General features: G+C 35.2%; 2 protein-coding genes across 2 annotated transcripts in view; both read right to left on the bottom strand.

Annotated features, from left to right (window-relative positions):
• Window positions 1–893, bottom strand: part of LOC107558248 (tyrosine-protein kinase transmembrane receptor ROR2-like) — a 95184-nt gene extending 94291 nt beyond the window's left edge. Inside the window, exon 1 of the mRNA XM_016241878.1 lies at window positions 548–893. Within this exon, the coding sequence (XP_016097364.1) occupies window positions 548–623 (76 nt within the window). The 5' untranslated portion in view covers window positions 624–893. The remainder of the gene's footprint in view (window positions 1–547) is intronic.
• A 3199-nt stretch (window positions 894–4092) lies between these two features.
• LOC107558246 (serine palmitoyltransferase 1-like) overlaps window positions 4093–16670 on the bottom strand; it is a 19184-nt gene continuing 6606 nt past the window's right edge. Inside the window, exons 2-9 of the mRNA XM_016241875.1 lie at window positions 14073–14162; window positions 10163–10270; window positions 9980–10075; window positions 7883–7979; window positions 6563–6617; window positions 6243–6360; window positions 4373–4446; window positions 4093–4289 (exon numbers count right to left, since the gene is read on the bottom strand). Coding sequence (XP_016097361.1) covers window positions 4196–4289; window positions 4373–4446; window positions 6243–6360; window positions 6563–6617; window positions 7883–7979; window positions 9980–10075; window positions 10163–10270; window positions 14073–14162 — 732 coding nt within the window. The 3' untranslated portion in view covers window positions 4093–4195. The remainder of the gene's footprint in view (window positions 4290–4372; window positions 4447–6242; window positions 6361–6562; window positions 6618–7882; window positions 7980–9979; window positions 10076–10162; window positions 10271–14072; window positions 14163–16670) is intronic.

Raw genomic sequence — 16670 nt, 5'->3', positions numbered from 1 at the left:
AAAGAAGAGCGCAGATTCTGAACATCTGTCACCTCCTCCCTGCAGGGATGGAAATTAATTACCCAGAAATCACTCCCAAAATATGCATCTGATTATCAACAGCCAATTTCAACAAACAAACCCGAGGGCTCTGGTGTAACTGTGATTGAACTTGTGTTACAACCAGAAACGCTGCTTTATTATATCAAAGCGAAGCAAAGGTGCATTGCATAAAATGACCTGGATCTGCTTAGAATGCATTCAATAACTGAGCAGAAATATGACCAAACGCATATGCATATGATAATAAATCGTCTCACATTTTCAAAAAGACGGAACTGGAATGCAGCAACTTTAATGAAACATTTCTTTGGTTGGATGGTGTAAATAAACTAGAGGTTTAGACTTCACGAAAAGCGTGTTGGACAGCAAAAACACTTTTTATTTTTGCAGAGACTCTTCAAATCAATCAATCAATAAATTCTCGCAATGTTATTTCTCCAGGCACACAAACAGAGCGTTCCCATCCCGTTTAAGGCAAGCTCCTCATAAACGCAGAGAGTGTTACCTGCGTGTGTGAATGCTGTGAGGAGGACGCACAGCAGCAGTAGAGGAGTTCTGGCTGTAATCCTCAGTGTGTGCATGCTTCCCGGGATGCAGCTGGGTTCGGGAATCAGTGCGTTTAAACTCCCAGACCTCTGCGCGAGCGATGAGTGAGTCTGCGCGTGCGGACAGAGCGCGCTGCGTCTCAGGTGTGCAGTGACTGAAACGCTTTCTGATGGCTCGTTTGCAGAAGAATAGCGCGTTTCATCCCGCTCAGTCCAAAGGCGTCCCAAAGTCTCCTGGTGGAAAAGTGAGCGAGTAACTGCAGCTCCTCGGGACGCAGGACGGACCCATCGCGAGGGAGGGAAGCGGATCTGCGAATCCTGCTCCGGCAAAGGCGCAGCTCATTAATATTCATCAGGCCCGCTTGATTCGCTGGGACGCAAACGTTGATTGGCTAATGAATATTAAAGAGGTCACGTGTCACGACGCTCCAAGAAGGTTATCGGGAATTTCTAGGCATGCTAGGATTAGTGAATTGGAAATGGGATTTGAAGTTTGCAAACCTTGATCGACACGTTTCAGAAAGGCGGGGCATAGAGGAGAAACAATAATGTACAGTATGTGGAAAATAATGTGTTTTTTAACCTTAAACCGCATAAACATTTCATTACACCAAATACACAAAATAACGTTCTTTTTAGCAGCATCATATGACCCCTTTAAAATTCTGAATATTTGTTTTATGTTTTCATTATAAAGTGTTAGTAATTTTGTTGTTAAGGTTTGAGAAACAAATACAATTTAAATATGATTATAGTTTTGATTTAGTTACAGTTTTAGTTAACTAATACCCTATTAAGAAATTATAAACATTAATGTCATGAATTTGCATTACAAACACAGACAGCTTTGAAGGCAGAAGTTTAATAATAACTAAAAACAAGACTCGGTTCGAAAAATAAGAAACCTGCAAAATGTTAATATTTTTAAATATTGTATTGTCCAACTTTTTGTTTCCGTTTTCACTTTTATTTTTTATCTATAGCCTATTTGTCAATGTTTACAACCAATTTTTAAATAAAAACGAACTCATCGCGCATGCGGCCCCTTTTCAAACGTTCCCACTCTGAGCCGTTCACACTGAACGCGGCCTTCTAAAACCCCGTTGCTTTAATAAATTAATTACATTTTTTAAAAAAACCATCTGTACATCTCTTGTTTTTTTTTAATTCCACTGTCCTACTTCTCGCATTCATAATAGTGATGGGACGTTCAGATCATTTTACCGACTCGGACCTTCGAGTCTCGTTCAGCAAAATGAACGAATCTTTTGGAGTCATTTCGTTCGCTTTCGTTACTTCCCCAATACGTCTACTACTTACGCAAACGTTGATCACACTACAAACAATAATGCTATGAGAAACAGAAAAGATTAATTCAGTGTTTACCTGGGTCTTCAGTCTATGATTAGCTCACCTCACCTCTTACAATGCATTCATTTAATCAAAATTTACAGTCAGGACGTTTGCGTCGTTACAAAAGATTTATATAAAATATATGCTGTTTTTTTTACATTTTTTTATTATTAAAGAATCCAGAAAAAATGATAAATCTTCACAAAACTTTAAGCAGTGCAAGTGTTTTAACATTGATAATAAAAATAAATCAATAATCAATCAAATCGATTAAAATCGATCAAATCCCATTCTTAAAAAAAAAAAGAGGTTCCATGCTTGTTTTCAACATTTAAAACCTGACCAGACATCTCTCACGTTTCAAATTCACATGTAGACAATTCACAAATACAGAGAATTATGCAGTTTCACTATACAGGCTGTCTGCTTCTCTGTTTATGAGACTGTCAGCTGTGCGGGAGGATCATACTTTCATAGCTGCCAGAATTTAATAACCAAATACAATTAAACAACACTAAATAAATAAAGCACAGCGTTTCCTTTCCATATTATGCACATTACACAGTTTCACATGAACGCATGCACATTCTAAAATGAGCCAGCTAAACATTTTTATTAACTAAAGCATTTACAAACGTACAAAAAAAAAAGTTTCTTGAGCAGCAAATCAGCATATTAGCACGTGACATAAAATTAAAGAAAAGTCTATTTTTAATTGAACAGTTTAGTGAACCTTTAGATAAGTAAATACATAAACTAGTGCTGGCAAACGATTAATCGCGATTAATCGCATACCAAATAAAAGTTTGTTTACATAATGTGTACTGTGTATATGTATTATGTATATATAAATACACACGCATACAGTAATATTTACATGCATATATTTATGTTCTTATATTGTATATTATATATAAACATATTTAACGTATAAACATAGCATTTTTCATGAATATATACATGCATGTGTGTGTATTTATATACACATAATAAATATACACAGTACACACACATATTATGTAAACAAAAACTTTTATTTTGGATGCGATTAATCGTTTGACAGCACTAATATATATATATATATAAATAAGTGTTTTGATGAATATCATATTTGCTATATCAGGATTTTATGGCTCATTTTATGGATATTCTGAGGCCTAAAATGAACAAAAATTGCCAAAAAAGTAAGATGAAATTCTTACAGCTTGTAATAAGTGTAGTATGTAGTATAGTGCATACTTACATAAGATGCATATAAATATCATTAGTCGATTAATGAGAAGTGAATGATTGAGTTTTGAGAACAAGTAAACATACTTAAAACTTAAAAGCTTGATGATATTTGATAGTTTAACGTGATTTAAAACCAAAATAATAATACTAATGTCTGGATAATCAAGTAAAGCTAAGCTGCTTCAGTCCAGTACGTGTTCATCTTGAAATATTACCAGCAATATAAAAGTTATTCTCATATTTACTTTAGAAAAATCAGATTTTACAGCAAAAACACACACGAACCTTAAGCTGAAGGTGGACGTTTGTACAGTTACGCTAAACGTCCAGCGACGACTGAAGCCACTGCAGCTTTCTAACATGATACAGTAGCCAATTTATTATTGGAGATGAAAAAGATCATAAAAACTAGTGCAACGATACGAGTTAAAGGCTGAAATGGGTTTTATTCTTCAAATATAATTTGAAAACAAAATGACAGATTCAAACCCAGATCAAATTTGATATCTCTACTACTGCGTGCAAGCGTATGCTCTTGACCCAGTGCACTCACAATGCATTCACTTACCAAGAGTCCAAACAAGAATAACCGCATTATTCAGAAAACAACTCGTAGGCAGTGCATAAACACCGTGAAATCATTTTCATGTGTAAAGAAGCAACTCTTTGGTCAAAGGTAACAAAGGAATGTAAATAAAAATGACTTTATATATAAAATAATTCTATTTTTTATGGCATATTTATTGTTGATTAGTCAAGACCTCCCATCGTCATATTAAGACATAAATAGGTTTGATGGTGCACGCCAACTGCAAACAGCGGGAAGAACCAGCGCTGCATTGATTTCAATGTGAAATGAAGACTAAAATAATCAACATTATCTGTACAGCAGGTATGGAAAACATAAATATAATACAAACAGGTTCAACCAGTGTATTCATCCATTCGAGTTGTGTGCAGTCCAGGTCTTCAGGGTCAAAGGTCACCGAACCATCATGGCTCTGTCACGCCTGTGACTCTCGTCATTTCAGGATCTTCACTGCTGCTTCTCGAATGCACTGCGCTGCTTTCTCGATCTCCTCCTGCGTCTGCTCAACAGTCACGACGACTCTGATGCTGAGGACACACACGCTCAAAAACATCAGTTTTAACATGATTTCAGAGAGGTTTCACTGATGAAACAGCTCACAGCTAATCACCTTGGCGGTGGAAGAAAACGCTCTTCTTTGTCCAGGTATCGAGCCAAAGTGAGTGCGATCTGTCTTTCCAAACTCTACAGAGAGGACCAAAAATAAGAGATTATTTATACAGCATTTACTACGATACATTTCTCTACAGCAAGAAAAAAAAAATCTGTTTTCATAAGTTTTAAAGCAACTAAAATGTTAAAAACTTTCTCTGCTTCTGAAATTACTTTCTTTTTCTGGTTATATAGCCAAGGGTTAATTAATGTAATAAAATGGGCAATTCCAACTCTAAAACTCTGTTTAAAAATGGTTGTAAATGCTGATAGCACATTCTACATTGAATGGTTAAGTTGCACCAATAAGCAGCCTACAATCAAACTTGATGGAATAATTGTTTATTCTAGTTATTAATAAAAATACATTTAATTATTTATTGAACACTGGAGCATCTTACATGGCTGTTTTATTCAATTCAACACTGCACTGTGCTTCTCAACTATATTGAGCAGGCTGATTACGTTGAGAACATCTCAAATTTAATTTGGAGTAAATGTTGTGTAGCAATGCTTTCTGCAATTTAAATATTGTGTGCATTTCATGTGATGCACAGTGGCGACAACGACAGAAATATCTCTGAAAACCATTTTTCTCCAACTGTACACACTACTGTTTAAAAGCTTGGGGTCGACGGAATTTTTGATGTTATTGAAAAGTCTCTTATGTTCACAAGGAACATAAATACAGTAAAAACAGCAATATTGTGAAATATCATTTCATGTGCTGCATCCTTGTTGAATAAAAGTATTACTTTCTTTAAAAAAAAGAATGAATTAAAATAAAAATCTTACTGAACTCAAACTTTTGGATGGTAGTGTAGCTTCATTTTGGTCTCTAATGTTCACTTTTCATGATCCAGGTTAGGGATGGGCGATATCGTATCGTTTGCGATATAAAAACCTAGATAAAACCTAGTTGTTGACATATGTGCGGAGCGAAGACATACGCATAGCGGAAGACGGACGTGAAATTGAGGAGGAATATATGGCTAAACGAGGAGCTTCTTCTACAGTCAGGGCTGTGCAGTGCGACAAAAATGAACAAATGTACCGTACTACAGAAGCACGTGTGCGATAACGTTTTGCATGTGTATGAGCCCGTTTACAAACCTGTTGTCCAACAAAGAGATTTATTGACATACTTCTACTGCAAATTCACTTTATAACATCAGTCGAGTGTTTGAAATAACTTATTTTTGTGACCAGACCTGGTTTTATACCACAGAATGAGATTAGCATTGCATTACTAATATACTTTTTTCTTATAAAAATACCCAAGATGGCTTGAAAAACACAGATAAACCATTTATTGTCACAAGTGTGTGTTTATTGTCTTATGTTTGATCAGCTTAAGCGTTTCTATCTTCTTTTTACTCCATATGTCTTTTTCTCCATATTAGGGATTTCCTGGAACGTCATCAGTTATTACTTCTGTGATGCACATGTGGAGCTTCTGCGCGAGGGCGCCCTCTAGCTTCCAGTATGAATGAAACCGACATTACATTACGTGTGTGCTCACAACACCTTATTTGTTTCTCTCTCAGTGGATGCATACGAATTATCGTAATTGATATCGTCATTGCAATAAATACCAGAAAATATAGTTTTAAGTCCATATCGCCTATCCCTAATCCAGATAATAACCAACTGATCAACGTTTTTTGCCCTATATTTTCTTTATGAACTGGTAAATACTTCATTACAAAAGTAAGTTGTTTGCGGCAATATTATTTTCATTATTACACGAGCAACACGTTCAGCCATATGCCCTGATAAGCACACTAAGACAACTGACTTGTTATCTGTGATCTGCTGTTGTAACGTACGTAATCGACAATCGCTCGGAGCAGCTTCAGGTCATTTGTTCTGGATCCGGTGCTGTTTTCCAGCAGCAGATGAAGAGCAGGAGCTAAAGGCTCGCCGGCCACCTTCAGCCCTGGAGTCCTGCAAAAACACCACTGAAATCATCACTAACGCCCACAAAAACACAACCAGCCAACCGGTGTATGAGGTCAGGAATGACTTCTGAGATATCTGGCATTTAGATTATTATTGCTCATAATAACTTGCATAGCATTGATTTTGGTTTCAAAAATTGTTTAATGTTTTTCTTTTTCATGAAAAAAAGGAGGTAAAATGGACTTGCCCTTGTAGTGCTTTGTGGACGTGTTTGCACTTTTCCCGTAACACCCTGAAAACGCCTGCGAGAGAAAATGAAAAAAAATACAGCAATTACTGTGATGTTTTGCCCAAAACATGCTTTACACAAGAAAGTGAATGCATGTAGTTTACTGATCTGAATAATAATACATACAGTTTCATGGCATTTTGAGAAAACTATATGACCCTCTTGAGTACTGAGGTCTGTTACTCTGGTTTACACATATATTGGCATTTTTTAATAAACATTTTTCTGTTTGGCCAATAAGTGCTGTAAGCATTTTGACAGATATCTAAAGAATAATCTTTGTTTTTATTATTTTTTCAAATACTTTGTGAAATACTTTTTATTTTAGTAAATGTTATGTCAAATAAATTTAATTTAATTGCAGCAATTTTTCGACTTTCTTTAAGTTAAGTAGTGGGATATCACATATTTCAGCTTTATATTGGCCATTTTGCTCTACAAAACAAACAACAACAAAAACATACCAGTCAACCACTAGTTAAGGTCGCAGTAATGCAAGAATGCACATTAAGTATGTACATTGAGACTGCACACTTGCTGTTCATAATTTGTGTGCGTGTTTGCATACGAGAATGTTTTAGGCCTAAAAATACGTAACAGAGATCAAAAGATCCAGATGCCGGAAAGCTCACTGTATTCATTGATGATTACAGGATAAGGATTTTAATCCGTTTTCAGACAGAAACTTCTATCTGATTAAATATTTCACAGCGGAGCATAACTAGAAAAATGTAGATTCGCTACAGAGACTCATTACATTTCTGTCCCTAGTCGCCAAGGTGCTCGGAGCTGTTTCTATATGGTTGCTTTTGGCCCAAGTCAAAAATAGTGAAGGATATAGTGGCCCATTGATATGACATAGTTTGCTTGTCAGTGCAAATCTGCTGGATTTTGTTTCCTTTTAACGTTAGCCAAGCAAAAGTATTATCATACATGAGGTTTTATCCGAATGCCTTAACTAAATGTGACTAATAATAATAGTAATGCTGGCCTAGCAAATACGGTTAAAAATAATGCCCATTTTCAATATGAAAGTATGTTTGAGCGTCGCTGCATATGGTTTGGATCAGCTGATTATCATAGGGTCTCTTTAAAGTCCAGCCAATTCAGTTAGCGGAAACACTTAGGCAGAAAAGAAATGCTCAGTCAGGAGGGAAAATACTCATATTCCACGTGTATATATGAGGAGGTAGATTTAGCAAATGAAAAAGTTAATAATATACTAAATAGCTAGAGAAAATAAAATGCATTTGTTTTTGTTAATGTCAATGTTGTTACCTGGATCTTCCTCCATGATGTTGAGGGCTTCAATAGCAGCAGAGGCCAGCATGGGTGGAAGAGACGCTGAGAAACAGTAACCCTGACCCGACAGACGCTGACAACATGAGAAAACACATTCATGTTCAATCGCCAGTTCACACCATAAGATATTAATGTTCATTTCTGAGTACAACAATGATGGGAAGCAGAAAATCTTCTTTAGAAGGCAAGCAGCGAAGTGATTTTCACAAAGGCTATACAACACGTATCTAAACAAAGCTTGGTGGGCCACAATGACTCAGACATGAGAAGTTTGGAGACAGTGGTACCTGGTGGGAAAACTATGCAAGCCACTGAATTTAAAAATAAACAAGGTAACTGCGACTTTAAATCTCACAATTCTGACTTTTTTTGGAATTGCAAGTCATCATCTCACAATTCTGACTTTTCTTCTAAGATTTGCGAGATATATAGATGCAGTTGTGTGTTATGAAGTCAGAATTGCAAGATATAAACTTGCAATTGTGAGAGAGAAAAAAATCAGAATTTTTAGATAAAATGTCGCAATTACCTTTTCAATTAAAAATATTATTCAGTGGTGTAGACGGGCTTCCGTAAAAAAAAAAAAAACACTTAAGAATGATATAAAGTGATCAATTATAAATATGCTTATAACTTTCCATGCAGACTCCAACAATACCACATGCATTAAGGTCAGCAATATCCATTTGAATAAAATCATAAACCACTGGATCTTTGTAACACTTTGAAACACTTATTTAAGCATCTTTGGGGGAAAACTATTTAGTACAAATTGTCAAATCTTCACCAAAATTGGACTCACAGGTTATCACAGTAAGTTATTGATTTTTGAGTCTTAAGGGGCATTTTTCAAAGTAATTAGGCAATAAAATTGACTGTGTCAATGCCAAACAAGAAACAAGGCCATTAATCCACCAGCATATTCAAAATATTTCTTTACAATGTTAATTTTCATTTTAATGTTATATTTATATGAAGTCTTTGATATTCAACTGAAGTTGGTCTTGTAATTGCTGTAGCCTGCTGCTATGCTTATCATTATGATATATTTCAAGACTTAAACTTGAAGTTTTCTAGAGCGACCGTTTTCTCATCAGTGAAAGCGACTGTATGAAAATCTGCAAAAGCTGCTCAGATTATTGACGCTCCATATGCATTTAAATAGAGCGCGAGGATTCACTTCCCTCACATCACTAAAGGGAAGAATGGATCTGATATGATCCGTGTGAAGTTATATGAAAGTCAAATAGGCAAGGAAAAGAATAAATCACTTATCACAGTACTTGGTGTATCAAAACTCATATGTAAAGAGGATTGCATAATGCATAATGTATCATATCAGAGGACTCTAGATAGTCTAAAGAAACTGTGTTATTTAACAGACAGGATTACTGATGCAAGAGCTTCTGCTTTTCTAGGGATCTGGATCACATTTCAGTGACTATAGGTTACCTGAGGAGATTGTGCTCTTACGTCCAGATTTAAAAACGCATATGTATATAATTACAGTTTTATCTTCAGAATATAGAAATCATATGTACAGAAACATACATCAAAAGAAAATGATTTTGATCATTTAAACAATAACCAGAAAGCCAAACATTTTGAGAGTATGTAAAATACATGCTGACTAATAAAATCCTTTGCTTACTGAATACAAAGACAAACCCAACATCAAATATTAAGATTCAAGAATATTTCAGGTTATTTTCGGCTGCCAGTATTTTCTGTAAACACATCCCCTATTCACAGATGTACATACAGTGAGTCAAAATGATTGTCTGTGGAAAAATGAACAGTGAGCCACAGGTGATGTAAATAAAAATTAGGCTAAAGCTAGGATTTCTGCTTTCTGGCTTCCATTCAAAGTTGGATGTAGGATATTCCTATGCAATATCTCTGACTTTAGACCATAAAGTTGAAGATAACGTATACTTTACATTAGCTTTGCAGTCTTTCGGAGTTGAATAGAACGCTATAGTAAACATTATGCTGTATATAACTTTAACAGATTGTCATTTTAGAAAGTATGCACAATGGTGCAAATCAGTTATTGTTATTTTGTAGTCATACCTGATGATCAATAACGAATGATCGTCCACAGCAGAAACCGCCGATAGACGCCAGCGCATTCTCCATGTTGGCACTGATGAGGTCAATATCATCAATCTGAAATTAAAACACACATGCAGTTTTTGCCGAATCGTTATTTTACACCCGAGTTCCTGAAACCGTAGAGAAGTTTAGATTACTTACGTTGACCCCAAAATGCTCTGTGACTCCTCTTCCGTGTTCTCCAAGCACTCCGAAAGACATGCTCTCCTCCAGAAAGATTCGCACTTTATATTTGTACTTCAGTTTCACCTGGAAAACAAGACGCAAGAGCAAAAACATCAGTCCATGTGGAAAACGTAACCAGTGAAATGTAGCAACAGCAGTACTTCAAACCTAAATATAAATTATACAGTGTTCTGACTGTTTTTAAATGTGTTCTTGGTGGTTCAGATGTAGGTCTCCATTAGAGCCCGACCGATATGGGTTTTTGGGGGGCGAATACCTATATTAAGGAGTACAAAAAAAAAAAGGCAGATATCGATATATCGGCCGATATTCTTTGTGTATATTATAGTATAGTACCAATCAAAAGTTTGGACACTTTCCCATTCGTGTGTCCAAACATTTGACTGGTACTATATATAGAATAGAGTATATACATAAACAGAATATATATACACATTAACACATTTTTTGCAATGATCACTCAAATGTGGTGATCAAACACTTATAATGATGTGACAGAGATATGTAACATAGGCAGGGCATTTAACAATTAATTAACGCTAGATAAGACCCTTATTCCTCGTCTGGGATCGTGTAGAACACTTTGAAGCTGCACTGAAGCTGCAATTTGGACTTTCCACCCAGTGAACCCCACTGAAGTCCACTATATAGAGAAAAACCAGTGGTTCAGATGTAGGTCTCCATTAGAGCCCGACCGATATGGGTTTTTGGGGGGCGAATACCTATATTAAGGAGTACAAAAAAAAAAAAAAGGCAGATATCGATATATCGGCCGATATTCTTTGTGTATATTATAGTATAGTACAAATCAAAAGTTTGGACACTTTCCCATTCGTGTGTCCAAACATTTGACTGGTACTATATATAGAATAAAGTATATACATAAACAGAATATATATACACATTAACACATTTTTTGCAATGATCACTCAAATGTGGTGATCAAACACTTATAATGATGTGACAGAGATATGTAACATAGGCAGGGCATTTAACAATTAATTAACGCTAGATAAGACCCTTATTCCTCGTCTGGGATCGTGTAGAACACTTTGAAGCTGCACTGAAGCTGCAATTTGGACTTTCCACCCAGTGAACCCCACTGAAGTCCACTATATAGAGAAAAACCCTGCAATGTTTTCCTCAAAAACCTGAAGAAAGAAAGACATGAACATCTTGGATGACATGGGGGTGAGTAAATTATGAGGAAATTTTAATTCAGAAGTGAACTAATCCTTTAAGCTTTAAAGCGTTCCATCCAGGTCGCCAGTAGCAACCAATGGAGCGCGCTCTGCTGGACAAACTACGTAATTACACAATTTACATGCATTTTATCTGCGTTTTATGTTCTGTAAAAAAAATGCTCATATCGGTGACATATCGGCGGCATATTCGCCGATACCGATATATTTGTGGCAGGCTAATATCGTCCAATAAAATTGGCAAAACTATATATTATATATATATAAAACGACGTTTCCATCCACCTATTTTTATGCGCATTTTGGAATATTGCATAATAACCGCTGGATGGAAATGTCAAGATGCGCATAAATTCTAAAAATGCGCATAAAAAAAAGTTATGCACACATGTGAGTAGGATAAACGTTTTATCCAATAAGAAAAAATGTGCATAAACTATGATGGAAACACATTTACCGAATAAATTCCTCCATGTGCATCGAAAAAATCATGTGACTTTGCGCTATGAGACGGGATAACTTTATCTGGTTTTATGTTCTGTAAAAAAAAATGCTCATATCGGTGACATATCGGCGGCATATTCGCCGATACCGATATATTTGTGGCAGGCTAATATCGTCCAATAAAATTGGCAAAACTATATATTATATATATATATAAAACGACGTTTCCATCCACCTATTTTTATGCGCATTTTGGAATATTGCATAATAACCGCTGGATGGAAATGTCAAGATGCGCATAAATTCTAAAAATGCGCATAAAAAAAAGTTATGCACACATGTGAGTAGGATAAACGTTTTATCCAATAAGAAAAAATGTGCATAAACTATGATGGAAACACATTTACCGAATAAATTCCTCCATGTGCATCGAAAAAATCATGTGACTTTGCGCTATGAGACGGGATAACTTAACTAGCCGCGGACCGATCTCGTTCACAGCATCTATATGTTGTTTTGGTCATTCTGAAAAGCCTGCGCAAAGTCTGTCATTAAAGTATTTCTGTACAATTGTCTTACACAACTGCATTCCCAAACAGCAGCATCCGCCTCCGAAAGCAATGACTGCATTTATTGTGTTTCATCTGCTCATTCTGAGGCGCAAGTAATTTATCATATATGAAAATTATTATATTCAGTGGATTCTCCTCGTTTTCTAAGTGATTTACAGTGTCAGTTTAAAAGGAAGTGACCATTTTGTTCTCTTTGACTCGTTGGATGGAAACAGTGCTTTATTCGCAAAAGTTTATGCGATATTCCAGTTTAGCGAATAAGTTTAATTCGAATCTTTGGATGGAAACATAGCTTATATAAGGCCTCATTTACACTGTCAGTTAAATGTGATTTTTTTTGCTCATATGTGACAGATCGGATGTGTTCTATGAGTGTGTAAACAGGAAAAAAACGCATGCATTCGGATATTCGAGATCGGTTTCAGGCCTCATTCATGTGTGGAAATAAATCAGATATAAATTAGATATAAAGCGACTGTCATGTAAACAAGCAGATCGGATTTTCTGAGGCATTGCATTCTGTGCGTCATTAAAATTGCCAAAATTTCGTACTTCTCCGTGGTTTAATGACAAGATATTATTCTCAGGAGGAAGCAGGTGTGGAGACGGTAAATGACAACAACTGCAAGGGATAAAAATTACTTTTCGAAGTTAAAAAAAAATTATTGAAAAACATATATATAATCGGAGCTTTTCTTGTTTAACAAGAAAATACCATTCTACCAGTCTACTTTCTTTTTACTTTTAAAGGGATAATTCACCCAAAAATGGAAATTTGGATAAACATGGATAAACAGCTCAATTCATATGGATTTATTTAAATCTCTTAACGAATGTTTTGAAGCGTCAGAGTTTTGGGTGAATAGATTTCTAACGGAGGAACTAAAAAAAAAATCTTCATTTGTGTTTCAAAGATGAACAAAAGTATAACGGGTTTGGAACTACATGAGGGTGACAGAATTTTCATTTTTGGGTGAACTATCCCTTTATTACAATGTGTTTCTTTGAAAGTATTTGTCAAATTTACTCACAGTTTGTGAGTGAGACTTGTTTCAAAGTAAATCCAACGCCATTTTCTTTTTAGTATAGCATTAGTGATGCTTTCCTTAGCAAACACCACAGAGTCAGACGACACAAACAGTGCTTTCAGAAAGGTTTTTTTTTTTTCTTCACATTTTGTTGTTTCAGCTTATACACCATACCATATGTGACCCTGGACCACAAAACCAATTATAAGGGTCAATTATCTGAAATTGGCTGAGATACAACTATTTGAAAATCTGGAATCTGAGGGTGCAAAAATATCTAAATATTGAGAAAATCATCTTTAAAGTTGTCCAAATGAAGTTCTTAGCAATGCATATTACTCATCAAAAATTAAGTTTCGATATATTTATGGTAGGAAATTTACTAAATATCTTCATGGAACATGATCTTTACTTAATATCCTAATGATTTTTGGCATAAAAGAAAAATCTATAATTTTGACCCATACAATGTATTGTTGGCTATTGCTACAAATATACCCCAGCGACTTAACACTGCTTTTGTGCTCCAGGATCACATATGATGATAAAGCAAAAAAACAGATTTGTGATAACTTTGCACCTTTATTAAAAAGGAAACATGTTTAAAAAGCGGTCTTACCAGTTCAGGTAGTGGACAGAGATCTGCAGTGTTGATATAGAGTCCCTCAACGACAATGAACCGCCGGATTACTTTCGCCTTGCGTGGATTCTAAAGAAAAACACAAAAATAATAAGAATGAATGAACAAGCGTGTATACCTGTATAGTGAAACATCGAACATCAAATGCTAGAAGTCTTTTGAGTGGTTGTTAGTGTGGATAGATCATGTAAACGTAAATCTTACTGCACTTTATTCATCTGTGCATGTTTTACTAAAGAAGTAAAGTCTGTTTTTGTAATCTTGCATCAAAAAGGAACAATTTTCTCTACTTCAAAAACATTTCTGTTGACAAAAAGGCCACATGGACAGAGTAAAATGTTATAATAACCGATAAAGTCACTTTTCACTGTAGTCACATCCCAATTGTTAAAATCGGTGATGCTTTATTTTAATGCAGTGTACACAAATAAATACTGAGTAATATTAATTAACAAAATATACTAAATACAGGGTTAGGATTATTTTTACTTTTAATTTTAGTCATTTAGCAGATGCTTTTATCCAAAGTGACTTACAAATAAGAAAAAGTAATTAAAACTAAAAGCTAAAACTCTATAAATACTATATATACTGTATATACAGTATACACACATTTAAGAAAAGAAAATAAATTAAATAAAAATGACAAATGCATACAACAACATTTCAAAACTAAACATTTAAATGAAAACAAAAAAAGTTAAAAACAATTCAAAATAGTAAAAGAACAAAAGGTATGACTGTAGGGGTGTGCGATATTGACAAAAAATAATATCTCGATATTTTCTGGGATTTTATCGATAACGATAATTAGACGATATTTTGCGGAGTGTGTTATTGTGCTGGTGTCTTAGTGATCATATGATGCTGCTAAAAAAAACATTATTTTGTGTATTTGGTGTAATGAAATGTGTTTATGCGGTTTAAGGTTAAAAAAAACACATTATTTTCCACATACTGTACATTATTGTTTCTCCTCTATGCCCCGCCTTTCTGAAACGCGGCGATTTTTACAAAGCTCATCGGTCTGAAAAGCGAGGTGTGCTGTGATTGGCCAGCTATCCAGTGCGTTGTGATTGGCCGAATACCTCAAGCGTGAGACGGAAATGTTACGCCCCTCATCATACTGTTGATGCAGTCTCCCGGCCGGAGCAACGAGACATAAACATTAAACCCATTATAAACGAGGCATTTGTTGCATCCAGTGAGGACATAATTACTGATTATAATGACTTATACTGTCTTTTTACGTGTTGCGTTGCATCGCGCTGCGTAAACATAAAACCATGTCTGCATTTGTGATCAGAGAAATGACAAACAACAAGCGCTACTCTACACTGCTCAAAACTCGCGTTTGAATCGTCAGTGGCAAATTCTTTATATATCTTCTTTATGCACCAAGCGCTTGTAACACTCCAAAGAGAAAGGAAAAAATAAAATTGCACCATATGACCCCTTTAAGGACTGCGGAAGACAGCTGATTCATAATGTTTTTAATCAGTTTATACTGATAGAAATTAATCTTTTCCAATAAGTTTAAACTGATTTTTACATTTTATGGGCATTTTTACCTTTATAAAGCCATTTTTTCTAAAAGTGTCCATTATCTTTTGAGTCAAATTCTTACATTTAATCAGTGAATTAGAGTAATAAGACATTTGGGCTTTTACCAAGCAAATCAGTATCAACAAAATTAATCTTTGCAATGCAGAGGAAACACAAACGCTGCATCTGAAGTGGTATTTAGATGTATTTACACACTACTGTTTAGTGCAGAAAATGAATGCATTTAACCTGCAATTACACATGCTTAAATAATGTTTTAATATTTAAATAATAAGATACCCTGAATGTGAAATTAAAATCGCCAGTAGGGGGCAGAAAGTCACTGTTAATAAGTGAGTCATTGCGCTTGAACCGAGTCATTTAAACGGTTGATTCATGGTGTCTAATATGTCTCTTAATTAACTTTGTGTTTAGCACATTTCACATTTGTAATCATTCATTAAAAAAAACAGCACTCTTTGTTTGATATTGATTAACTATATGAAATGGTATAAATATATACATTTTCTGCCATCATGTCATGAATCTGTGATCATTCTAAATGTATTGTAGACTGAATCATGCAGTGAAAGAACGCCTTCTAAATGCGCACACGCACTAGTCTAGACCTCACCTAATGTATGTGTGCGCTCTGTAGGGGTGTTTTGAAAGGTTTTTGCAAAATACTCGATAACGTCAAATCACACATCGTTAAAACTACAATTAAGATATTATCGCACACCCCTAGGTATGAGTATAATAATGATTCTAACATAACACTAAGCCAAACACCAAAAAACATGTCATGAATCTGTGATCATTCTAAATGTATTGTAGACTGAATCATGCAGTGAAAGAACGCCTTCTAAATGCGCACACGCACTAGTCTAGACCTCACCTAATGTATGTGTGCGCTCTGTAGGGGTGTTTTGAAAGGTTTTTGCAAAATACTCGATAACGTCTCGCGGTTAATCGCTACATCCCTACTTCATAATTATAATAATAATACGTTTCTTGAGCAGCAAATCAGCA

This window comes from Sinocyclocheilus grahami, unplaced genomic scaffold (genome assembly GCF_001515645.1).
Source record: "Sinocyclocheilus grahami isolate Dianchi unplaced genomic scaffold, SAMN03320097.WGS_v1.1 scaffold638.1, whole genome shotgun sequence".
Classification (NCBI taxonomy): domain Eukaryota; kingdom Metazoa; phylum Chordata; class Actinopteri; order Cypriniformes; family Cyprinidae; genus Sinocyclocheilus; species Sinocyclocheilus grahami.
This window is presented reverse-complemented; position numbering and strand designations above follow the sequence as displayed.